This window comes from Hevea brasiliensis, chromosome 10, assembly GCF_030052815.1.
Source record: "Hevea brasiliensis isolate MT/VB/25A 57/8 chromosome 10, ASM3005281v1, whole genome shotgun sequence".
NCBI lineage: Eukaryota > Viridiplantae > Streptophyta > Magnoliopsida > Malpighiales > Euphorbiaceae > Hevea > Hevea brasiliensis.
In genome coordinates, this window is record NC_079502.1 from 13,812,477 (window position 1) to 13,838,685 (window position 26,209).

The following is a 26,209-nucleotide window of genomic DNA, read 5'->3' on the forward strand; positions in this document are numbered from 1 at the left end:
TATTTTTGTTGTAGTAGGTAATTTTCTTACTAAAAGAAATTTAATAGCTAGTTTAAGAAATATTGTATTTTAGTTTAAGGTAAATTTTAAAATTTTAAATTTAAAAAAATATAAAAAAAATAGAGATCTAAATTCCTTATTCATAATGTGTATAAATTTTTTTTTGTGAATTACTTTAATATTTTTAAAATATAAAACTTTTTATTTATTTATATTTTAAATTAAATCAATTCCACCAAACTTTTAATTATAATTAAATATAATCGGAGAAGTTCAACTTCAAACAGTAAAATAATTAAATGTAATTATAATTATATTTAAAGTTAAATAAAATTAATTAGGAAATAAAAACCAAAATTGGATAAAAAACAACTTGAAGGAAATTGCCTCCTCCTGATTTGAATTCAAAATAATTAGGGCCAGAGAGTAAATGAAATATACAAATAAATAAAGAAAGAACGAGATCAAAACCGTTGCCATGTGCTTGTAGAGCCTACACACAAGCACACATCAACGTGCCCTTGACCTCTCCTATCTCAGAATCCCATCTATTCTCTTCTCTCTCCGCCTCCTCCCCATCCCATCTCTCAATCCACCCGACAAGATGACTGAGAAATCCATGGATTTGCCATAGGAATGCTGGGAATTAGTTTTCACTTCCCTCGACCACCATCGTCACTTTGAATCCCTCTCACTAGTCTCCACTTTGTTCCTCTCTATCACCGATCAGCTCCGCCGTACCCTAACAATCTCCTCCCAGGTTGTTCCTTTGCTTCCCCGTCTTCTCGAAAGATTCCCAAATCTGAAAGCAATCGAAATTCGAGAATTCGAGGGTGACCTTAATTCCTTTCTCTATCTAATCTCCAAATCTGGGTTGGACCTCAAAACCCTTGGTTTCTCAAACCAAAGTCACTTTCCCTTAGTTGGTTTGAGGGAATTGGGGTTGAGAATGAGGAATCTGAGGAAACTGAATTGCTCAAAGCTAGGTCATTTTAAAGATAGTGATCTATTTGTAATTGGAACTTGTTTTCCATTGCTTGAAGATCTTGATATTAGTTTTACCCAGTATAATTCTCGTTTTAATCCCAATGGGTCTTTGGATTTGCAATCTTTCTCCGGGGTTGTAACGGATGAAGGGATTGCTGATTTGGCATTGAAGCTCAATAAGCTATGAAAGATCGACTTTTCTGGTAACCATTTCATTACTGATAAATCCCTTCACGCACTATCGTTGAATTGTGTGTTATTATCAGAAGTTGTGGTTCGTGACTATGATTTTATCACTCAGAATGGTATTAGTATGGTTATGCGCAATAGTGCTAACTTGAATTCCATTTCCTTGGAAGGTGTTGGAATCCCTTCTATAGATTCATTTTTTTATAGAATCGTTTACTTATGCTAAAACTTTATGTGAGCTTCATCTCTCAAATTCATTTATCTCTGATGAATTGCTCTGTTATGTTGCGGAAGCATGTCTCCCATTAAAGAAGCTGACTATCTCTCAATGCTATAATTTCTCTTTTGTTGGAATTTCCTGTTTATTGTATAGGTATCAGTTTCTTGAACACTTTGATGTTCAAGGGGCAAATTTCCTTACTGCCAAATCCATGATTGAGCTGTCCAACTTCCTTGGAAAATTGATCTTTATAAATCTTGACTTATGTTCTAAGCTCGCGAGTTTGACCTTCTTTGCCCTCATAAGAAACTGCCCCTTGTTAGAAGATGTGAGAATGGAGAGAACAAACTTGGCGGTGGAAGAGTTTATGGTGGATTTGGTGATCAATCACAGTGAAATCTCTAAAATTGAGTGGGAATAACAGTTTTAAGTGATGAATGTCTCAAAAAGGCTGCGTTATGTTGTCCAAGTTTTCAAGTGCTTGAGATTAGCTATTGTCCTACTATTACAGAAGAAGGGATAAAGGAAGTTCTAAGAAACTGTAGGAAAATTAGGCATTTGGAGATGAACCGATGCATGGGGATAGAGAATCTTGACTTAAACTTTTAACTCCCTAAATTGGAGGTTTTGAAAGTGCAAGGACCAGGCATTGATGATGAAGCATTGGCCATTATTGCAAAAAGATGCCAGAAACTATTGCATTTGGATTTAGAGTGTTGCTTGAATGTGACAGCAAAAGGGGTGAAAGAAGTGGTGCAGAACTGGAAGGCTGTCTCGCAAGAAACAAAAGATTTTTATCGGGAAGAATTTAAGGTAACATCATTTTTTCTCTTATATTATTTCATATTTCAATATACTTTAATCATTAAAAATATATATTCTTTTTTTTTTCCAAAAAAAATATTTTTGGGATTCTTCTAATGAAGCAGTGATAAAGGATGTATGGAGATTAAAGGCAGCCGAACGCTATAAGGACATGATGATAAATTTGAAAAATTCTAGGAAAAAGTCCTCGTATATTTCTGAAGAAACTTGGAAAAATTTTGAGCAGTATTGGAATGACCCTGAGGTCATTCGGTGGTTAAAACTATATTCTAAAAATCACCGCGGTGCTGTAAATGTTTCTGGACCATCTACTCACACAGGCAAATCCATAAAATATGTTGAATGATCAGATAAATTGGTAATTTTCATAGAAATAGATCACAAGTTTATTATTATATCCCAATTTAAACTTAGTTGAAAAAATATATACACACACACACACATTAATTATGAGGACAAGGCATATATGATTGTTGATAGAAATATGATGAAATTGTCAAGAAAAATTTTATGGATTATTGTGTGATTGAATTATGAGATTTTTGTTGATTTTTGACAAGGTAAGATGTCAAAATATAGGGGAAACTCTATTCATTTTTATTTTAATTTCATAATAATTACTGTGTGATTGAATTGTGAGAATTTTATTAATTTATGACAAGGTAAAATGTCAAAATATAGGGAAAATTTTGTCCATTTATTTTAATTTCATAATAAATTTCAATAATTTATTATATATATACATACAATAATAGTTTATGAAAACTATTTATCTTTTGTTTAGGGAAAAGAATTGGGTCGAAAGCCAACTCCGACTGAGTTAATTGTCCACACTCACACCCGAAAGAATGACAAGGAGACTTTTGTGGACCAAAAATCTAAGGAGATACATGTACAGTATACTTTTATTTATTTCACCCTAATTATTTTTTTATTGTACTATATGATGAATGAATTATAATTGGTTTTATTATTTTTTTTATTACACAGGATGCTATAGTAGCTAGGAGGGAGGAGCTAACACAAATTACACCCAACAACATCGATGAGAACCAACTTTACTTGGATGTTGTCGGAGGCGGCGAGAAGAGACGAAAAGTGTATGGTCTTAGATCTGAATCATCTACCTTTTACCCTTCAATTGGAGCATCTTCGAGTCGAGCGCCTACATCAAGCTCTAGTCCAAATGCTGCCTTACAACAACGAATAAAAGAGTTGGAGAAACAGCTTGAGAATGAGAGGCAAGCTATGACAGATCGTATGGATCAATTGAAATTGCAAATGGAGTTGCAAATGGAGACAAATTGGAACGTATGAGAAGCTCTATGATGGAGGAGGTGATGAGACTAGTCCGAGGTCTACCAACACCTCTATCTCCATAAAATTGTGGGTTTTAAATTTTATATTTAACTTATTGGATTTTAGTATGTTTTATTTAGAGATATGGATTTTATATTTAATTTGATACATTTAGTAATTATTTTTATTATTGAATATTATTATTATTATTAACTTTCAAATTAATCATAAAAAATTTTAAAAAAATTATAAAAAATAATAGGTAATTAATATGAATAAAAATGATATATAAAATTTAGCTACTGCCCCTTTTGTAGGTAAATAAATTTCAAATAATTAAAAATATTACCGACTAAATTTAAGTTAACAAATAGTAGGTAATTTTCATTCCTTACCGATTAAATTTTGCATAGTATCGACTATATAATTTATAGGTAAAAGCCGACTCATATTTATCTATTACCGATTATAATCTTAGTAAGTAATTACCGACTAACTTTTAGTTGGTAAATAGTGGCTAACTTTCATTCTACTATCAAGTTTGGCAACAAAATTATCGACTACATCTTGCGTATTACCGACTATAATTTTAGTAGGTAATTATCGACTAAATATCTATAGACAAAAAGTAGTTAACTCCCTTCCTATAATAAGGTTTGGCGACAACATTATTGACTAAAATTTACATGTTACCGACTATATTTTAGTAGGTAATTATCGACTAAATGTTAGTAAGCAAAAAGTAGCTAAATTCTTTCCGACCATGTCTTGGCGTTAAAATTACCGACTAAATTTTTCATATTACCAACAATATGTTTAGTAGGTAATTACTGACAAAAATAATTAGTCGGTAATTGGTAGCAATAATCAATTACTGTTAATCTAAGAGTTAGTCGATAATTAGTCAGTAATTGAAATTACCTACTAAATATAATGATATTTAGTCGATAAATTTAGTAGCTATTTTTTTAATTTTTTGTAGTGTCTCATTTTTTTTATTTAATTTATTTTTTCCATATTTTTTATTTAATTTATTTTTCTTTGGCATAAAATAAAAATTTTTGTACAAATATATTTTTTGTTAGTAAATTATTTGTAGTATTAATTTTTAGTAATTTTTTTTGTTATAATATATATATATATATATATATATATATATATATATATATATATATATATATATATATATATAGGGTAATGTTTTTTAGTAATTTGTCTTATAAATATCTTTTTATATTTAATTTTTGGTTAATACTTTTTTATAAGAGTTATTATTATTAATTTTTTTATAGTATTTTTAATATTAATTTTTTAATACTAATTTTTATTTAATGAATTATTATTTTAGTAATTTTTTGAAAAACTTATTTATTTGAATTTTTTATTTGTTATTTGGAAATTTAACTTTTTAATATTATTTTTTAAATTAGCAACTGACTTTTTAGTTGCTAAATTAGTTGCAAATAGTAATTGATTTATAAAGTAGTTACAAAATTATAAAATTACAAAATTAAAGGCACAAAATTTTATACAACTGATTATATTGTAGTTGCTACTAGCAACCAATTTCGGTTGTTAAATCGGTTGCTATTAGCAAATAATAGTTTTTTACAAAAGTTTTGTTTTTTAAATTTAATTAATTTAATAATTAACTGATTTGATTATCGATTACTATTTGTAATTAGCCTAGTGCAACTAGTTAAATCGGTTGCTAAATCGATTAGCAACTGATTTTAATATATTAGTAACAGATTCGGTCAGTTGCTAATTTAATTTCTTTTTGCAGTGCACATAAAAGTACAAAGGTTGAAAAAAAATATGAAGATATTAGAGGGACAAATAGTAATTTTTTTAAAAAAAATAAACTACAATTTATAGATAAAATTTTAATTTTAAAAATTTTAGTGGCAAATAGTAATTTTTTAAAAAAACATATAAAAGTTTATAGGTGAAGATTTAATTTTAAAAAGTTTGGCCCCCTAACCCCTAAGTTGTTCCGCCCGTGTTTGCATGTATTAGAAAATAGAGAGCATTTTTGTTAAAATTTGATAAGGGAAAATGAACCAGTTATTAATTCGATTTCTAATTAACCCTATCTGACCTATAAATTTGGATAAAGTGCTAGTCAAATTAAATTTTAATTCATTATTAATACGGATTTATATAAATGATTAAGTTGCTTTATACATTAAAATGATCAGCTATTTCAATGTTGCAATCCAACCACTTAAATTTACCCTTTCAATCTTATATTTTTCCAATGTGGAATAACATTCACAACATGATCATTTGGACAACATGCTAAAAAAAAATAAAATGAAATATATCCATATATATTAAAGCTAAGGTTTAAATATAACTTTAAAAGAGTATGCCACCTAACTTAATAAAATGACTTAAAAGATTGCCACGTAGTATAGTCTCTTTTTTATTTTTATTTTTATATAAAAATTAACTTATCATATTAAACATTAATTTTTTATTTAAATGTTTTCTAACTTCAACTACTAAAATCTTATCACATATCCAAAAGAAAAAAAAGTTATCTAAAAGGGAAATTATTGCATGGTCCCATGCACCATTTCACAAGCATGATTTAGTGCACCGGGCCAATAAAATCACAACAAATTATATCCATTATGTGAGTTAGAGAATTTATCAAAAAAATTAATAAATTAAAAAATTTTATTAACATCGTCCATCAAGTTAAAAATTTCCTTTCCAAATCAAATAATGTGGAGGAGTTGACAATTAATAGTTTCATTCATGATCGCGCCACTTTCTCTTAAAGATCATTCAACACACCACGTAGTTTATGAACATAAACTTAATAAAAAAATAAAATAAAAAAGAAAAAAGAAAAGAAAAACACAAAAAGTTAAAAGGTCAAGCACTGCAATTTTAGAGTCTCCAATACAAAAGTTTGCTTGACAGTGATGGAGCATTTTATTAAAGCTTTCTCATCTATGCCGAACCATGGCAGCACCAGCACTTTGGTACATCTTTGATAATTAAGGGATTGCAAAAGCTCTCGAGCTCTTTCATCTTGTCCTCAAATTCAACTACCTCTGCAAGTTGGTTGCTATCTAGCCACCGAATGGCCTGATCAATGGCATCCTCGATCTTCTTCTTGTCAGTAGCAGCAAACTTGAAGCTGATCTTTTCATCCTTCACCCTCATATCCCTAGATCAACACACCTTTCTTGAAAGTTGGAAAGGCACCACATCACTTCAAGCTCTATGAAATTTTCTTTAGAGGCTTTTGGTTAAGATAATGTACACTTGTACAACTTCTATTAAAGACTGAATTAGCAATATCATATTCTGGAATTTAGAACTCAAATCAAATCATAAAAAACAAAAAAAGTTCCTTACAATCTGATTTAGAACTGTCCCATTCGCAAAACGAAACCTTTGATTCGACCTGAAAACAGCATGAGACCATCTTTTTTCCATTCTATTCTATATCTAATGAAGCAAAGTTTTGTGTCTCATTCTCCCCTTATTGTTATCATCCAAAGAAGTTAAGGGTTTGAAACTAATGATCTCTATAGACCAATGAGGAGCTGATTTGGATAGTATTGTAACAACCCAAATTTAAATAAAATAAAAAAGAAAATATTATGTTATTAATATTATAGGATTTATTTAAATTGATTTTAAAATAAAGGAAGATAATTAGAATAGATAAATTAAAAATTAAATTAAAAATTAAAAATTTTCCAGGAATAAATCTGGACAACATGTCTATCCAGGTTCATTCCAAGAAATTCAAAAAAAAAAAAAAATTTAACAGGAGCCCCTACCCCCCAAAACTCTCTCTCTCGTCACTCTCCCTCCCCCTCCCTTTTTCTTCCAACCGGCGAGCCTCCAGCCGGCCGGGGAGAGGTCCCCCCACCTTGGACGTCGCCGATGCACCACTAGTCGGCTAGCAGCACCACCAGATGCGATGGCAAGAGAGGGAGAAGAGAGAGAAATGCGCGCGTGCAGGTGGTCCAACTTCCAACGCGATTCCTGCTTCATCCGACGTCCGATCGAGGCGATTTGGAAAGCTTGTTTCGAGAGCTTTCTTTTGATACCAATTTTGCAGCAAATGGAGGTCAGATGAGTGAGATATGGAGGAGAGAAGTTTCAGGTTTTTTAAGGTTTTTTGGTCAAATCTAGGATGATCCGACCGTTGGATCGACAATCTGAGACCACCTATGGACTAAGGAAGAGGAGAGGAACATTATGGTATGATCAGATCCGGCAGATGTCACGGTGACTAGCGGCCGACCACCATGCATGGTGGTTCCGGTAGTGGCTCCTGCGAGCTTTGGGGATGATTCAACTTTCAGAGGATTCCTCATAAATTTTTAGAATTTTTGAGACACAGATAAGCTTCGAGTAAGATTATTTTCATTATTTCTCAGTTTGTGGAGCATAAATGCAGTGTTTCTTAAATAGGAAAAATTGAAGAAAAATTCTAAGAAAAATATATAATAAAAGTAAAATTATTTAGAGATGTTTTATGGTATTTGTTGAATTTTTAAGTGATTGTGAAATATTTTTGAAAAATATATGTGGGTTTTAGTTAGATTTTTAGCATCTGAGCATATAAGATCATCTGGACTTATGGTATTTAAATTTTGTATGATTGGTTGAAGCTTGAGGATGGAAATTTAAATATGTGAATATTGAATTGGGTTGAATTAAGAATATGTTAATCGTTGCAAACTTATAGAATTGAGTAATATTCTTGAATAAAATACTCATGGGTGATTAGAAAATTACAATTCCTTTTGCGATAGCTTTATAACTTTATTAAGGACCGCGGAGCAAAATTTTAAAATTTTTAGAGCTTGTTTGAGTGGATTTTTACAAAATATCAATTATAGGGACTAAAATGTAATTTTTAAGTTTATGACTATTATCTAATTTGGACGGCACAGGAGGGGCCATATAATGTTGATGAGATATGATTGTGAAAATTGAGAATTTAAAAGTGTTACTTAAATCTTTTTGCAGGTTGGGTAGATTCTAGGTATAGGGGAAACTCTACTGAAATTTCGACATAAATTAGGATTGCCTCTTTAAATTTATTTTTATTTGAATTAGCACTAATAAATTCATAATAAAATTATGTAGGTGATCAGGGTCAACCATATTTCTTCACCCAACCTCTACAGTCGTCTCGGGTGTACAGTGAATAAAATATTAATTTTAATTATAATTTTAATATTATTATATGTTCAGGCATGCCATGCATTACTTATAAATATGTATCTATGTAGATAAACACTAGGCACATTTTACATTGCATCTTTAATTGATAAAGTGCCATGGATGTTGTTTGTAGTAATTTGAAGCAGTGTACGTGCGTTGGCATGCGTGTGGTTTAATATTGGATATGGACAGGACGGGTAGAAATGGCTTGAGAGACACTCACTGGGACCCGGTCCTTTATGGATAAGTCGGGGTAGACACGGCTTGAGAGACACTCGCTGGGACCCCACTTTTGGTTTATTAAGCTAAAGTCCGGCTTGAGAGACACTCGCTGGCCGAGGTTGGATTAAGAGAGCTGTATAGGGGATCAGCTCCCATATATGTACTTTTTGAACAGTGTTGGGTGGGTGAGTGCTCCAAATTACCTTTTTACTGTTATGATGTGATTTGTATGAAATTTATGATGATGTTGCATTCCATTCCTTAGGATGCATTAGCTTTAGATAGCTATAGAAATTGTGGTTAAAATTAGTATTTTACTCTCTGAGTCGAATGCTTACTCCTGTTCACCTTATTTTTCTAGGCTACAGGAGGAGACCTTTTTCAGAATAACCTACTTCTTTTCTCATAGGTTATCAATAATTACTTAATTGTATTATATTTTTCTAAATTTATAATTTAGAACTCCATATGTACTAGCAGTAGCATTAACCTTGTCAGGGGCTGTATGAGTTTAAGTTTTTGTATTAATAAATGAAAAATCTTTATGATTTTTAATAGTTTGTAAATGAGGTAACAGGGTTGAGCTGGGCTCCCCTAATTTTAGTTTTTGATAATTATTGGGTTAAGATGGCCTGAAATAAAATTATAATAATTAAATTTAAATTATTTTATATGCATGTTGAGCCTAAATTGTGGGTCAGGTCATGGGTTGGGAAACAGTAAGGCTTACTACGGGCCTCGTGAGCTTTATGCCGGTCCAGGTCCTAGTACCGGTCCAGCCCATAGGTTGGTTCATGACAAATGTGGTATCAGAGCTTAGGCTCCAGATTCATAGGAAGTACATGTTTAAAGCTTTAAGAAAAGTCCAATTAGGAGTTCACATGCGGAGTATAGGATTCTATTTTGTTTTCTTCTGTAAATCCTTATTTCTAGATTCTGCGTTATTCCTCGGTTAGTATAAGAGTGCTTTAGTTTAGCACCTCGATTTTGTGAAGTACATGGTGACGTGAAATAGATTTAGTAAATGTATTGAGGTCTACCATGGAAACACGTACTCCAAGAAATACTATGTTTTTGTCAGTATAGGTTTAAGTGGTGTCCCATTTTGTGCAAGGCATGAATACATAAAGGTGAGTCTTGAAAGTACAGTTGCCCTAGATAAGGATGAAGATACCACTGCTGGTAGTCATGAGTGAATGACCCAGTCATAATAAGTTTATGATATCAGTAGATTCAAGAGAGATAAGAGATTAGGAGACTTAGTTTGTCAAGATGTATCGTAGTAACTATACAATGTCCTCAATGTCCGCTCTATAAGCTGCTGATTACAGTATCAACATTGGATTATTGTGTAGAGCTATGTGCATCCCCGTGGTGCTCCATAATGAGGGTGTTTGCAGATGGCCTCTGTTTTGGTACAATTATGCCATAACAGAGTTCTATATCTGCAGAGGAGTTGGGAACTCCTGGTTAGGAGTCTAGAGTTAGAATATTGAAAGGTCACAGTTGGGTGATAACTAGAGTTAGTGACTCAGTTACCTTAGCATGAGCTAGAGTTACATCAAGAGTTGCCATCAGACCAAAAGTTGCGAATTAGTTGCAAAGTAAATGTGACATCTATAGAGTGAGACCATCTGGTCTTCGGTATGGAATTTTGGATGATTTTTGCAGTACAACAGACATTTTGCTTAGAGCTTAGTGAGAATAGTATACCTTGTGTGTATCAGCAAGGTGTAAAGTATAACCCTACTACCTAGAGAAGGTCGGAACTATGAATTGATGATTTACAGAACTATGATATGATACGAGAGTCATTAATTTGACATGGTTTTGGCAAGGTGGTAAATGTAGTATCTTTGTTGTAGTAAGTTAGGGTATAGTCCTATCTTTTCAAAAGAGATAGAAGGTTATTACTGATAATGATGACTTATGGAATAGTTTCCCAGATGGGACTGTTGCATGAGATAGAGAGTTGTTAGCTCAGGTGTTCTGGAGAGGGTACAAGTTCCATGTAGGAATCATAAGATGTAAGATCAAGATGTATGTAAGCCTTTAAATTGAATGATGGGTTTAGATACCTAGTATTTTAAGTTTCAGCTAATTAAATGGATATGAGAAATTAGAGTTGCTACAAATCCCCTCCTAAGATAGTAGGGGGTAGTATGTAGTCTAAAAGGGTAAGAATAGAGATCACATAGGAGAAGAATGACTGTTATTTCCTAAGTTCATCCTTAGCTCCTTAATGCTTAAGATAAAAGTATACTCCAAATAAAGTAAAAGAAAAAGGACAAAAGTTAGCATCGATAAAATCATAGAATATATATATATATATAGTGCAGTTCAAATGCAGTAGGAGAGATAGCCTGAATGTCAGTAGAAGTTTAGCTAGGGTAGTTAGAGGATCAATTCTGAGTAACATTGAGGTATAGATGATGTGGTAGGGATAGTGGAAAGGTATAAGTTTCTGACATGACAATCAGATTCAAAAAGAAAATAGAGCTAAAGAATGGAAGAGTGAAAGTTCGGATTTGGGTAAGATAAAAAGAGTTGGCTATAGAAAAAACTGGAAAAAAAAAAAAAAACATTAGGATAAGATTAGGAAGAATAGAGCCAAGATACCGAAGAGATGAATATGGTTCTAGGAAGGCTAAACGAGATAAACAAAAAAAATAAAAATTAAGGATAGAGAGCGTAGAAAAGGATGGCATTAGGAATAACATTGTCAAGTTATGGAACCCATAAGTACAGGACTTAGAGCAGGTCATAATTGATGTAGTGTTAAGAGCTTGAACCTAGAGCTTAGAGTTACAGGATCTGGATTAGACCTTATCTGTTTTCTACCCCCAAGGTAGGATAATGGGGCAATGACATAAGAACCCTTTTGGTTGTTGAAAGTATAATGGAAATTAGGTGAGGTGTGCGACCAAAATAGGTAGTAGCTATTGAGCGTGCTGTGGTAACTTGAATTGTATTATCAGATAAAGAAGCAAGATTAGTAGGAGTAAGCTGGATAAAAGTCAACATAAGGGATTTAAATATGCAAGATGAGAGATAATGTCACAGAGGCTTAATGTTAAAATTTAGAATGGTGAGACCTAGAGTCTAAAATTGGAGTTAGACAGATATTTTCAGTGTGATCGATAGGATAATTATGTAAAAAAAAAAGAGTAATAATAAATAAATAATAGTATGATAATATGTAGCAGAACGCTAGTAAAGGTCAGAATAGAACAAGATAGGTATAGGTGTAATTATAAGATATTGAGAAGTACATGGATTAGAGGAGTGATTGTTGGTGAGATTGGAGTAGATCTGAAAGAATCTGTGAGTGTTTTTATCTTCTAGAATATAACCAAGATAAGGAGCATTGGACAAATAATTATAAGTATGGAAGATAAATAGAGAGTAAAAAGGAGATAGTAAATTCTAAGATGATATGTAAGGCAGGACAACAGTATGATAAATGGTAGATACAATTGATATCTTGTAATAAAGCACAATAATTACAAAGAAATAATGAAACTAAAAGGGAGACTAAAAGGTATAAGCTAAATCTTGTTTATCAAATAATGGTATACCATAAATGGTGAGAGAACATTTCTCCTTTTTTCCAAATTAGCTCGTGTTTCGATTCTAGGAGATTATGTTAAGAAGAGAGGACGTGTCAAAGTGACTCAATTAATTGAAAATTTGATGGGCGTTAGTACATATCCAATCTTTTGAGGCAAAAATGACGATAATAGTGTACCTAATGTTAAGTATGAAAGAATTATCAGAGAGGTGACAAGAGTTAAATAGAGTTAGTTACCAGGACTTACAACCCTTTTGAAGTATAAGCCGGAGGAAGTGCTATTTGCTAATGAGTTACAATGAATGAAATTATTGCTAATGGGAAAAGTTGAGGCTGAAGTTTGGAAAGCTATGGGCAATATATGTGATTATATTAAGGAGAATGAACACGTGAAGTATCTTGTTCTGAATTAAGGCATGGCACATATTTCCCACAGCCGTGTTAGTTCAGATGAAACTTATAATTTTTGGGGCTCTTATCCATCCAGGATGAGCAATTTCCTTCTAAGGCTGGTAGGGAATGATAATGTTTTAATAGTTAAGTTAGGAAAGGGGATACAAAAAGAATTTTCTATGGTTAATTATAAGTGTTACATAATGTGAAGAATGTGCTGGTAGGAGTCAATCGTAAGGTTAGAATTCTCGAAATAATGGAACTAGTAATCAAGATAAGACTAAGAAATAAAAAGAAAGTTAAAATTGATGATGGGATGGACATCCTTGAAGGAAAAAGTATAAGAATGAGAGAGGACAGAGGTTAAAGAATAAGTACAGTAGGTTAAAAAGGATATCAACAATAGCTGAAACAGAAAAAGGAAGTGGATAAGATCTAAAGGATAGGAGAAGAGCTAGTTATAATGATGAGGAAAAGAAGGAATAGGTATGCTAGTAGAACCCACTAAGAGATGTTTGAAACAAGTTATGGTGAGGTAATAGATTTAAGGAGTAGTGAAACCTCAACCTAAGTGTCAATATGTCAGGAAGTACGTCACATGATAAGAAGCTTTAGGAAGAAGTCAAGATATTCCCATTCTAGAGGAGAAGTGAGAAATGATAAAGTCACATGGACTGGGGTTGTCAGGAAATATAAACACTTTTGTCATATAAGAGAAATGACCTAGTTCACTTTCCAATGTTGATAAATGGCACACGTAGCCCTTGGAGGGAACTTTACCTAACTAGTTACATAAGATGGACAGAGGTTGGCCTAAGTACCTTAGTAATGACACAAATAGATTGGAAATTTGAAGTATCATGAAAATAAGAAAATGCATAGGTGCTAACCATTGAGGTTAAAGGACAAGTAAAGATTTAGAATAAGATGCCTATAATCGGTGCTACAGGAAACATCTTATAGAATATTATAGGATAAGAAACATAAGTCATATCCTTGGGAAGCAGAAGATTGAAGGGTAAGCGCCAAGGTTGATTGAAGTTGAGAGACATCAAGTCAAGTACAGAGAGGTATAGTGAATACTTGAGATGTCAGAAAAATAGTCAATGAATAGTTAAGAGATAAGAGCATCTCTAGTAAAAGATGATGACAATTAGGGCACTACGGTAAAAATCATAAAGCAGAGGAATGCGATCTATACTGCACGAAGAGTTTGGAGAATAAAGCGTTTTAACCATCTTTGCTTAGCTGAAGGAGTAAATGCTCGCATTTATCCCAATAGCCCTCTTTTCTTATCCCTTTTTTATTTGAAAATTCGAGGACGAATTTTTCTTAAGGGGGGAAGAATGTAACAACCCAAATTTAAATAAAATAAAAAGAAAATATTATGTTATTAATATTATAAGATTTATTTGAATTGATTTTAAAATAAAGAAAGATAATTAGAATAGATAAATTAAAAATTTTCCAACAATGAATCTGGACAACATGTCTGTCCAGGTTCATTCCCAGAAATTCAAAAAAAAAAAAATTTAACAGCAGCCCCTCTCCCCCTAAAACTCTCTCTCTCATCACTCTCCCTCTCCCTCCCTTTTTCTTCCAACCAGCGAGCCTCCAGCCACCATGGCCAGTCAGCGAGAGGTCCCCCCACCTTGGACGTTGCTAGTGCACCACCAGCCAGCTGGCAACACCACCAAACCCGGCAGCAAGAGAGGGAGAAGAGAGAGAAACGGGCGTGCAGGTGGTCTAACTTCCAAGCGCGATTTCGGCTTCATCTGACGTCCGATCGAAGAGATTCAGGTGGCTTTGGAAAGCTTGTTCCGAGAGCTTTCTTTTGATACCAATTTTGCAACAAATGGAGGTTGGATGAGTGAGATATGGAGAAGAGAAGTTTCGGGTTTTTCAAGCTTTTTGATCAGATCTAGGATGATTCGACCGTTGGATCGACAATCCGAGACCACCTATGGACTAAGGAAGAGGACAGGAACGTTATGGTATGATCAGATCCTGCAGATGTCACCGGCGACCGACGACCGGCCACCGTGCATGGTAGTTCCGGCGGTGGCTCCGGCAAGCTTTGGGGATGATTCAACTTCCAGAGGTTTCCTCATAAATTTTTAGAATTTTTAAGATGCAGATAAGCTTTGGATAAGATTATTTTCATTATTTCTCAGTCTGTGGAGCATAAATACAGTGTTTCTTAAACAGAAAAAATTGAAGAAAAATTCTAAGAAAAATATATGATGAAAGTAAAATTATTTGGAGATGTTTTATGGTATTTGTTGAATTTTTAAGTGATTGTGAAATATTTTTGAAAAATATATATGGGTTTTAGTTATATTTTTAGCATCTGAGCATATAAGATCATCTGGATTTATGATAGTTAAATTTTATATGATTGGTTGAAGCTTGAGGATGGAGGTTTAAATATGTGAATATTGAATTGGGTTGAATTAAGAATATGTTAGTTGTTAGAAACTTATGGAGTTAAGTAATATTCTTGAATAAAATATTCATGGATGATTAGAAAATTACAATTCCTTTTGCGATAGCTTTATAACTTTATTGAGGACCGCGGGGCAAAATTTTAAAATTTTTAGAGCTTGTTTGAGTGGATTTTTACAAAATATCAATTATAGAGACTAAAATGTAATTTTCAAGTTTATGACCATTGTCTAATTTGGAGGGCCCATGAGAGGCCATATAATGTTGATGAGATGTGATTGTAGAAATTGAGAATTTAGAAGTATTACTTGAATCTTTTTGCAGGTTGGGTAGGTCCTAGGTATAGGGGAAACTCTGCTGAATTTTCGGCATAAATTAGGATTGCCTTTTTAAATTTATTTTTATTTGAATTAGTACTAATAAATTCATAATAAAATTATGTAAGTGATCCGGGTCAACCATATTTCTTCACCCAACCTCTACAGTCGTCTTGGGTGTACAGTGAGTAAAATATTAATTTTAATTATAATTTCAATATTATTATATGTTCAGACATGCCATGCATCACTTATAAATATGTATCTATGTAGATAAACACTAGGCACATTTTACATTGCATCTTTAATTGATGAAGTGCCATGGATGTTGTTTGTGGTAATTTGGAGCAGTGTACGTGCATTAGCGTGCGTGTGGCATGGTATTGGATATGGACAGAACGGGTAGAAATGGCTTGAGAGATACTCGCTGAGACCCGGTCCTTTATGGATAAGTCAGGGTAGACACAGCTTGAGAGACACTTGCTGGGACCCCGCATTTGGTTTATTAAGCGAAAGTCCGGCTTGAGAGACACTCGCTGGCAGAGGTTGGATTAAAAGAGGGGATCAGCTCCCATATATGTACTGTTTGAACAGTGTTGGGTGGGTGAGTACTCTAAATTATCTTTTTACTGTTATGATGTGATTTGTATGAAATTTATAATGATGTTGCATTCCATTCCTTAGAATGCATTAGCTTTAAATAGCTATAGAAATTGTGGTTAAAATTAGTATTTTACTCTATGAGTCGAACGCTCACTCCTATTCACCTTATTTTTTCAGGCTACAAGAGGAGACCTTTTTTAGAATAACGTGCTTCTTTTTTCACAGGTTATCAATAATTACTTAATTGTATTATATTTCTCTAAATTTGTAATTTAGAACTCCGCATGTACTAGCAGTAGTATTAATCTTGTTAGGGACTGTATGAGTTTAAGTTTTTGTATTAATAAATGAAAATTTTTTGTAATTTTTAATAGTTTGTAAACGAGGTAACAAGGTTGAGCTGGACTTCCCTAATTTTAGTTTTTGATAATTATTGTATTAAGATGGCCCGAAATAAAATTATAATAATTAAATTTAAATTATTTTATATGCATGTTTAGCCCAAATTATGGGCCAGGTCATGGGTTGGGAAACAATAAGGCTTACTACGGGCCTCGGGGGCTTTATACCGGCCCAGGTCCTAGTGCTAGTCCGGCCCATAGGTTGGATCGTGATAAGTATGATGGTATTGAAATTGAAATTGAAAAACAAGATTGAAATGTGAAAAATGTCCCACTTTGTTGATGCTTTCATTACACATGTAGTTGGTTTATTGTTGTAACTTGTAAGCACTTGTGCACCTTTCGTCTAAATGGTCCTAGAATTTAGGCTGAGAAAAGTGCGTTTGGACTTGTGCATCACCAAAATTTGTAACTATAATACAGTGATTTTGATCATTGATGGATCCCATTGAACATAAAATATCTCTTAGGATAAGTGATAAGAAGAAAGCAGAAGATAAGAGAAATTTATAGGAGAAAATGATGCCAAACAGAATCCAAATCAATATGGAGGGAGAGAGAAAACAATATTGTAACATAAGGGAAATGCTGCTGCATTTGGCTGCGAAGAAACAGTGGAAAAAAGAAGAAGAAAATTTGAAAGATGGTTTCTCATCCTCTTTTCCTCGGTTTTCTTGGCAAACAATCAAATCATTAGAGTTTTTATTTGAGTGAAAAATATGAAATCTGTTTTGTCGCTGAACAACGTTAAATTCATTAAGCCTAAAAATTTTATTTAAAGCAAGTTTTCTAACTCAAATAATAGATAAACACGTGTTGTAATTTTATTGGCACGGTGCACCGGTTCATTCTTGTGACATGGTGCATCTGCACCAAGCAATAAGTTCCCCATCTAAGATTTCTTTTATTCCATCTCTTAAAAATTTTAAAATTCTCGAGTTTACAATTTAAGACATTATAAAAGTTTACTCATCTTATTATATAACTAAAAAAGCAATACCTTTTTAAAATAAATTTTTGATTAAAAATTAGAATATATATATATATATATATATATATTAGAAAATTATTCATAAAATTGAACATTTATTTTAAAAACATTTCTTGACACTTTAAGAATAGCTCCATCACATATGTGTTCTTTTTTCTACTTTATTTATCCTTTTATTAGTATATGTCAATTAATTTAAAAAATAATAAAAAATAATGTATTAATTAATTTATTTTAAAATTTAAAATTGAATATTATATATTTTATATCTTTTATTAAATACAAAATTATATTGTTTTCTTTTATAAAATTTATATATTTGAATTTGAAAATTAAAATTAAGTGATTATGTTGAGATTGAATGATAAATTTAGTGTGTGGATATATAAAATTAAATCAAGTTAAGAATTACAAATTCAAGAAATTTCCACAATCACAATAGGATTCAAATTCAAATCTCCTACTATATAAATCTTGAAAACTTCTGCTATATTTTACCCTTTGTAATCAGCATCCCCTGCCATCCTATAAAAGAAGAAAAATAGTCTTGAAATTAATTGCAATCATATACCAAAATTTTCTGAAATGTACATAGACAAAGAGGTGAAATAAGGAATCACATAAATTTGTTAGCAAGTATTTGAAATCCCACCTTTCCAAGAAATTTCTTATAAACATAATCACATGGGCTTGATATATACCCTTCACTATTATCACAGTATTACTCTAATGTGTCTTTGGAGCTTTATGCTAAAGCCTACATGTAGTTTCATGATAGTGAAATGTGTCCAATTTGTACGCATCTTCCTGGGTTATTATTGAGTTTGGTTCACTCGCACTCTGCACATCAACTTTGCTCTTCATGACTTCTCTTCTGGATCTTTAGACATTTTTAATTTTGTGGGTCCCCTTTGTATACAAGTTTTTCACTGGGATGATTCTATGGCATCTCCTTAAACAAAACTCCCTGTATGGTCACATACAGGTCCAGCTGCTACGTGTAGCATGAAAAGCAAATGCACATTGCATATAATACATATATATCAATATTTTTTGTCATATTTCTTGTTTTTATTGAAGACTAAATGTTGCAGAGCCCTTTTCAGTCGGGACATGTATCCATTGACAAGAAATAAGAATCATAAGTTTTGCATTTTCTGCATATCATGTGTACCTGATGTGCTGGAATTGAACGGCAGTGATTGTTAGGTGCATCAATTTACTTTTCCCAGTCCGAAAGAGAAAACCTTTTTTTTTTTCTCTTTTATTCCAAGAGAATTTTTTCAATGGTGGATCCCATACATCACCACCAAATTTCCTTGTAGTTCCCGTCTGCTTTTTTAACATTTATCTGATCTTAACAAAGTCCACCATGTTTATCTCCATCTCCTAGCCTGCCCCTTCTTCTTTTGATCCTTATTTTTCTCTTCTTCTACAGACACTGCCTCTCTCTCTCTCTCTCTATCTCTCCACCAGTCATGGACTTGTTGCATATTGAAAACCATGGCAAGAGGAGGAGGATGAGGAGCAACCTTGAAGATGATCCACCAACAACTGGAATGGAACATCTGCCACATGAGATCATCCACGATATACTTTCAAGATTACCCATCTCTTCTTTGGTGCAATTCAAGTGTGTTTGCAGAACTTGGAGAGCCTTAGCACAAGATCCTCACCTTGTAAAATTCCATCTCTCTGCCACAACCAACAGCGACCCTTGCCTAATCCTTCACTGCGATTTTCCCATCAGGAACCAGCTTTACTTCGTGGATTTTGCCGCTCTACCAGATCAAGGAAAAGACAAGGTAAAAAGAATCAATGCACCCTTTTGGCCTATCATGCCAGAGTTCGATGTGGTAGGGTCCTGTAATGGTTTACTTTGTTTAGCTGATTCACTTTACAATGATGCTGTCTATGTTTACAATCCTTTCACTAGGAAACATATAGAGCTCCCAAAATCGCTGAAATATCCTGACCAAGAAGTGGTTTTTGGGTTCGGATTCCATCCCAAAACTGAGCAATACAAAGTAGTAAAAATTGTTTACTACAGGAATAGTCATAGTGGCTACCCTCGAGCCCGTAGGCTCGTCTATCCGCAATCTGAAGTCCAAATTTTAACTTTAGGCAGCCCCAAATGGCGGAGTCTAGGCAAGATACCATTCCAGCTCGTTCGCCGCCCCTCGGAGGCCCTGGTTAATGGAAGACTTCATTGGGTTAGTCGACACCGTAGATATAACCCTGCTCGGCTGCTAGTCTCACTTGACTTGGCTGATGAGCAATTCCGGGAAGTCCCGAAGCCGGACAGCGGTAGCCTAAGTAGACGCAACTATCATCTTGCGGTGTTAAGAGGGTGCCTTTCTGCTGCCGTTTATTGCAGCTATGGAAGATTGGAGATTTGGGTAATGAAAGAGTATAATGTGAAGGAGTCTTGGGTGAAGGAATACAGTATTGGAACTTACATGCCAAAAGGTTTGAAGCAAAATCTTGATAGGCCTTCCAAAATTTGGAAGAGTGCTTTGAATGGAAGAGTTGTTAGAGTTTTGGGCCTTCTGCAGAATGGAGAGGTTTTGTTGGAGTACAAAAGCAGAGTTCTTGTTACTTATGACCCAAATCTTGGAAAGTTTAAGGACCTTACATTACAAGGGACACCAAAATGGTTTCAAACCGTGGTTCATGTAGGCAGTCTCAGTTGGATTAATACTACCATTCATACATAGAAGTGGATGATGATTTCTTCTCCTGTAAGTTAATTTGCTCCTTATGCCTAAGAACCTTAATTAATGTTTCTGTATTGATTAGTTTAGTGTTTTCATACCAAGTTAACTCCATGCTTAATCAATTAACTCCTTGCTTGTATAGATGAAACTCAATTCATTACTAGAAATACACTCATTCTAAAGAAATAGCTTGAGTGATTATTATCGGAATCTTTCTTCTTTGTTCACTTTTAACAAATATCTTTGAATATATCTCTTTGTTTATATTAAAATCCTTACGATTTTCTTTGAAATGTTTCAATAGATTCTAAGAAATTCTCAGAACTAGTAGTAATAAATTGTCTTCATTCAAGAAAAGAAAAACGGTTGATCTGTATAGAAATCATAGAGTTCACCATAGGAAATAGCAAAAAAGTCAAAAGTCCCCTGCAAACTGCCCTGTTTTTCAAATATAAATATAAGAACTTGGTATTGAAGTCGTCTCCATGGCAATGAATTCTCGAGTTTTGTGTCCTAATCAGAGCTAATTGTATAAAAAAATTAAATAAATAAATAAATAAAAGCACATGACATGAGAATGAAAGTGAAAAGAAAATTAAGTTTCAAACTTGATGAACCAAATAATCTCATTTTATCAAAGTTGGATCTCAGCCAAATACCCTTTCCCTTCTATACATCTGTACAAATGACACCATATTGCTAAATGGTTGTTTATTATTGCTTGAGTTGTCATTTTCTTGCCATGTAGCCATCATGATATTAGAGACAAAGATTCTTGAAACTCTATTTTTGAACACCATTAGATCTAGTTTTCTCTTTTGCTCTTTACACCATTAGATCTAGTTTTCTCTTTTGCTCCTTCTCACCTCATTCTTATGATTCAATTTTAGTTGTTAGTAGGCCATTAAGTTTGAAGTCTTTATATTAAAAGAGAAAATTCATGTCTAAACCTGGTTCATTATGAATTCAAGATAAAAATATGTGTAATTTATATATTTAATAGGTGAGTATCACCGTGCATTTTGTATCTTAAATTCATAGTAAACTAAGTTTAGGCAAGAAAAATCAATTAAAAAACACCTTTTGATTGTCATATATTAATGAAATCCATGGTTATAATTTATGAAGACTTTTTGATTGCCTTCAATTTGTGAGGGCTATTTTCTAAAAGGTGACAACTAAAAAAAAAATTACCAAAAAGGGATAACTTGAAAATTATGTAGCAAAAAGAAGTGTTTTAATTGACATAGAGGAGGGAGAAAGTTGTTCGCTAGTACATCTAACAAATAAAAAATAAAAAAGAAACAATTGTTAAAAAATAGATGGATGCTACTTAGAGTTGTGTCTGGCTATTAGACGCTACTCCAAGAAGCATCTAACTACTTTTTGGTCTTTAAAAATATTAATTAATTACTTTAAAGTCCTTAAAAAAATTTTTAATTACAAAATATCCATATATTTTACAAAATAACCCTAAATATTGTAACCATTTACAAATAAGCCTTTATATTTTTGTAATTAATAAACATATAAGGATTAATTTATAAAATTAAGAAAATAATATTTATTGTATATAAAAAAATTTGAAAATTGTACATAAAATTAATAACTATATAATATAAAAAATTTAAAAATATAAATATTATTTATATGCAAAAGAGCATGAATATTTATTTGGCAAATTAATAAAATTAGTATAGTGAATGAATTATATTAAATATTTTATAAATATTTGAAAATTGTTATTATTTAGCATTTATTAATTTAACAAAATATTATGATAAATATTATTAATATGAATTAATAAAAAAGATATGAGTAAATAATTGTTGAAATAAATTAATTTAAAATAAATAAAAGTAATATATATATATATATATATATATATATATATATATATATATATATATATATATATATATAACCAAAAATCTTCCCATTATCATTTCAAAACAAGATTGACCATTGCCAACATTTCAATTACTAGGATTATCAACAGGCATGATACAATACATTTCTCATACAAAATCACAAGAATAGTCATTCATGGCTATTCTATTTCCAAAAAATATTTGATCCTTCCAAAACCCCTTCATGGTTTGCTCAGTGGTGGAAGTATTTTGGTGCACTACCTGAAATTCTTACACAAAAAATATCAGAGAGTTTAAACCTTTTCAAAACCCATTACAAACTCTCACCCAAAGAGAAAAAGTTTCCTCTATATTCACATTTAAATTTCAAGTTTAATTTTTATTTTTGTTAAGTATATATATATTCTTAACAGACTGGCTCTGCCGCCTATAGAATATATATATATATATATATAATCTTTAATTTATAAATTTAATTTTCATTTCTGAAGATTTTCCTTTCTTGTGCATTTTGTTTATTTCTTTAATTATTTATATATTATTCAAGATCTAGATTATTGCTTCTTCCCTGTTAGCTCATCCCCCTTTCGATCCCGGTGCGTCCTTGGTATCAGAGCTTGGGGGGGAAAAGGTTCTATTTAAGGTTCGGATTCACATTTAAACATTTTTTAGAGGTTGGTAAGATGATCTTAAGGTGATAAGACAACTTCTTTAGATGTGTAAATAGGCCTGAGTTGTAAGTCCCGTCTTTGTAGTCGAGAGGGCGTGTTTAGGGCAGTAATTCCTTTAGCGATTACCTCACTTAACTCAAAAGATCAACCTAGAAAAATTCTTTAAGTATGAATCCAATTTTTTATAGGACAATTTCTTCTTCAAACTCTTCTACCTCGTCCTCTGAGTCGAGAAAGATAGTTAATAGTGAAGAAATAATAATCGAAAATTTTGAAAAATGTATAGACAATTGGGAAATTTCAAAAGTACAAAAGGATCAGATCTATCAGACTACAAAACTCAATTTTTTCAAAACTGATTTCACAATCAAAACTGAAGAGAGAAATCTTCAGATTACAAAACCCTTTGAGACGATTTCTCTTCTGTCTCAAAAATCCTTGCAAAAACACCGTGAAAAACAATACAAATACATCCATATAGGTTAAGTCCAAGTTGGAATTAAACCGCTTACAAAAGAAGGGTTGAACACCTCAATCCTAGCAGTTCTTAGAGATACTAGGTTCATAAACTTCCAAGACTCCTTGCTCAGTTCAGTCGAGTCTAGTTTGTGCAGTGGACCAATATCTTTTGATTGCTATCCAAATTTTACTGTTTCGTTAAACGACAGTAATATTACAGAATCCATTGTTTTACAAATCAAAACTCACAATTACAAAATGCTTAAAGGATCTATTCCTCTTGCACTGATTTACAAAATCCATTACAAAGCTATGGTTTCTGCTTTTGCCACAAAACATAAGTTTCAAAGTAAAAGAAGAGAAACTTTGCTTTTACAAACTGATCTTACAAAATCCAACATTGTAATCCCTAGATCTATCCAATGGAAGGACATAACCCTACCAGAAGAATGGATTTTAGAAGGTGCAGTAGATCCAGAATCTTCAAAAATAGTTGAGCCAAATGTTCAACTTAGACAAATAACCCAGTATGACGATGGAAGATTCAGCCTTAGCTTTAACAGAAGCCTTAAGTTTTCAGATGATTCCTCAACGTCCAGTACTGTAGACATAGGAAGAGTGTCTCATATACCTTTTGTCATTAGTTTGCCTGTTACAAAACCAGTTGGAATACAAAATATTCAGCCTAGGTATTCTACCTCAGATTTATCTAGCTCTTCTAGGTTTTCTACTTCAGAAATACCTAGATTCACTTTACAAAACGTAGATTACTCTACAAATGTTCCACATCTAGTTTATACAAATTTACAAAACGAGTCTGTTCAGGATGAAACCCAAACAGAATCAGAACCTACTTCTCCTACCTTTTTAGCCATTACAGAAAATGTAAACCATGAACTTAATGTGCTTGAAAAAGAATTTGAAGTAAAACAAACAATATTTGCATGATGATTTTTATTCTCCTAAAAATCATAAAAAGCAAATGTGGTTTTTCAAAAAATTCAATGATCAAAGGAAAGAAATTCAAAAGGAATATTATGACTTTATACACCAACATAAAGTTCATATTCTTTTCTTTGATTGGTTTGAGATGTATGCTAAACAGCATAACATTTCATATCCGTTTTCCAAAACTCCAAAAACTTTCAAAAAATCATATCAAATTTCAAAACCTAAACAACAGAAATTAGAAGATAATCAATCAGAGTTCATTGCGGCTCTAAAAGCTCTTCTAAAGAAAATAGAAGAAAAACTGTTTGTTAATCCTGTTACTGTTAGAAACAAAGTTCCTGAATAGGAAATTTCAGATGGTAGAAAAATACAATCTGAACATCCTCCTCTTAGGAAAGTAAAAATTCCCCACTTAGAACAAACAGTAGAAGCAGCCCCTTATAAAATTCCAAATGAAAATGATTCTGTGAATATAAAAAATATTATTCTACAGAATAATTTTAGAAATGCCCATTTTCATACCATAGGTAAGCAATTACAAAAAATAGAACAAAACCAACAGGCTACAGTTTCCCAATTTGAAACTAAGCCAGATACAAAATTGAAAAACCCAATTTTCAAACCATTCCAAGTCTCCAAAAACAGTCAAAAAGATTTACAAAACAACAGCAATTCTGAATTCATATAGGCTTTGAGAGACATGAAGACTAGGCTAGAAGCTTCAACTTCTACTCCAGTAGCACCTGAAACACCTCAAACTTCCCAAAGGAGTGTCAATATAATTGAGGAAGATTCAGATTCAGATGTCCAAAGCCAAGAAAACCAGCCCATCCAAACTGAAGAAATTCAGTCTTCAAAACCTTTACAAATTAATAGACTTTATTGGCCGCGGGTAGCAACACCCTCCCAATAATGGCTCGGACTTAGGCATAGAAAATAGATCTGAAATTTCTAAATTCAATGCCTCTACTGTCTATGAATGGAACATAGATGGTATGTCTGAATACAACATCTTGAATTTGCTCCAGCAAATGACCATGGCAGCAAATGCTTACAAAACCCAAACTGGAACCCCAGACAAAGCTATTGCTGAACTCCTCATTGCAGGATTCTCAGGACAGCTCAAAGGATGGTGGGATTATCATCTCACGAACCTACAAAAATCTGAGATTCTAGAATCCATACAAACTCAAGAAGATGGCATGCCAATTTTTGATGAGCTAGGCCAACCAATCCCAGATGCAGTAGCCACCTTGATTGTAACAATTTCCTTACATTTCGTAGGTGACCCATCCCATCTTAAGGATAAGAATGCCGAACTCCTTTCAAACCTTAGATGCAAAAAACTGAGTGATTTTCAATATTACAAAAACACTTTTCTTACTAGGGTAATGCTTAGAGTAGATTTTAATCAGCCCTTTTGGAAAGAAAAATTCCTTGTTAGACTTCCGATCCTTTTAGGAGAAAAGGTTAGGAATAAAATTAAGGAAGCATTTAGAAATCAAATCCCTTATGATAAGTTAACCTATGGTGAACTAGTCAGTCTCACTCAAAAATAAGGTTTAAAGATTTGTCAGGATTTGAAATTACAAAAACATCTGAAATGGGAAATGCGAAAAACTCGCTAAGAGTTAGGATCTTTCTGTAAACAATTTGAAATAGGAACCAAAAACCCTACTCCAGATTGTGGAGGAAGTTGTAGCAGAAAACCTTACAAAAAATCATCCCAAAAATACAAAAACTCTTCAAAACCAGAAAAAGATTCCTATTACAAAAAACTTCCAAAAAAGACTAGTAAACCTAGTCCTCAATCCAAATCAAAGATTAAAAATTTAACTTGCTACAAATGTGGTAACAAAGGCCACACTGCAA

At 32.6% G+C, this 26,209-nt stretch overlaps 1 protein-coding gene and 1 pseudogene across 1 annotated transcript; both read left to right on the plus strand.

Moving 5' to 3' along the window:
* Window positions 1–462: 462 nt before the first annotated feature.
* LOC110657909 (F-box/LRR-repeat protein 15-like) lies at window positions 463–3,710 on the plus strand (annotated as a pseudogene).
* A 15,133-nt stretch (window positions 3,711–18,843) lies between these two features.
* LOC110657908 (F-box protein At3g07870) lies at window positions 18,844–20,595 on the plus strand. The gene has a single exon (XM_058129191.1). The coding sequence runs from the start codon at window positions 19,147–19,149 to the stop codon at window positions 20,383–20,385; it is 1,239 nt and encodes a 412-aa protein (XP_057985174.1). The 5' UTR covers window positions 18,844–19,146; the 3' UTR covers window positions 20,386–20,595.
* The last annotated feature ends 5,614 nt before the right edge of the window (window positions 20,596–26,209 follow it).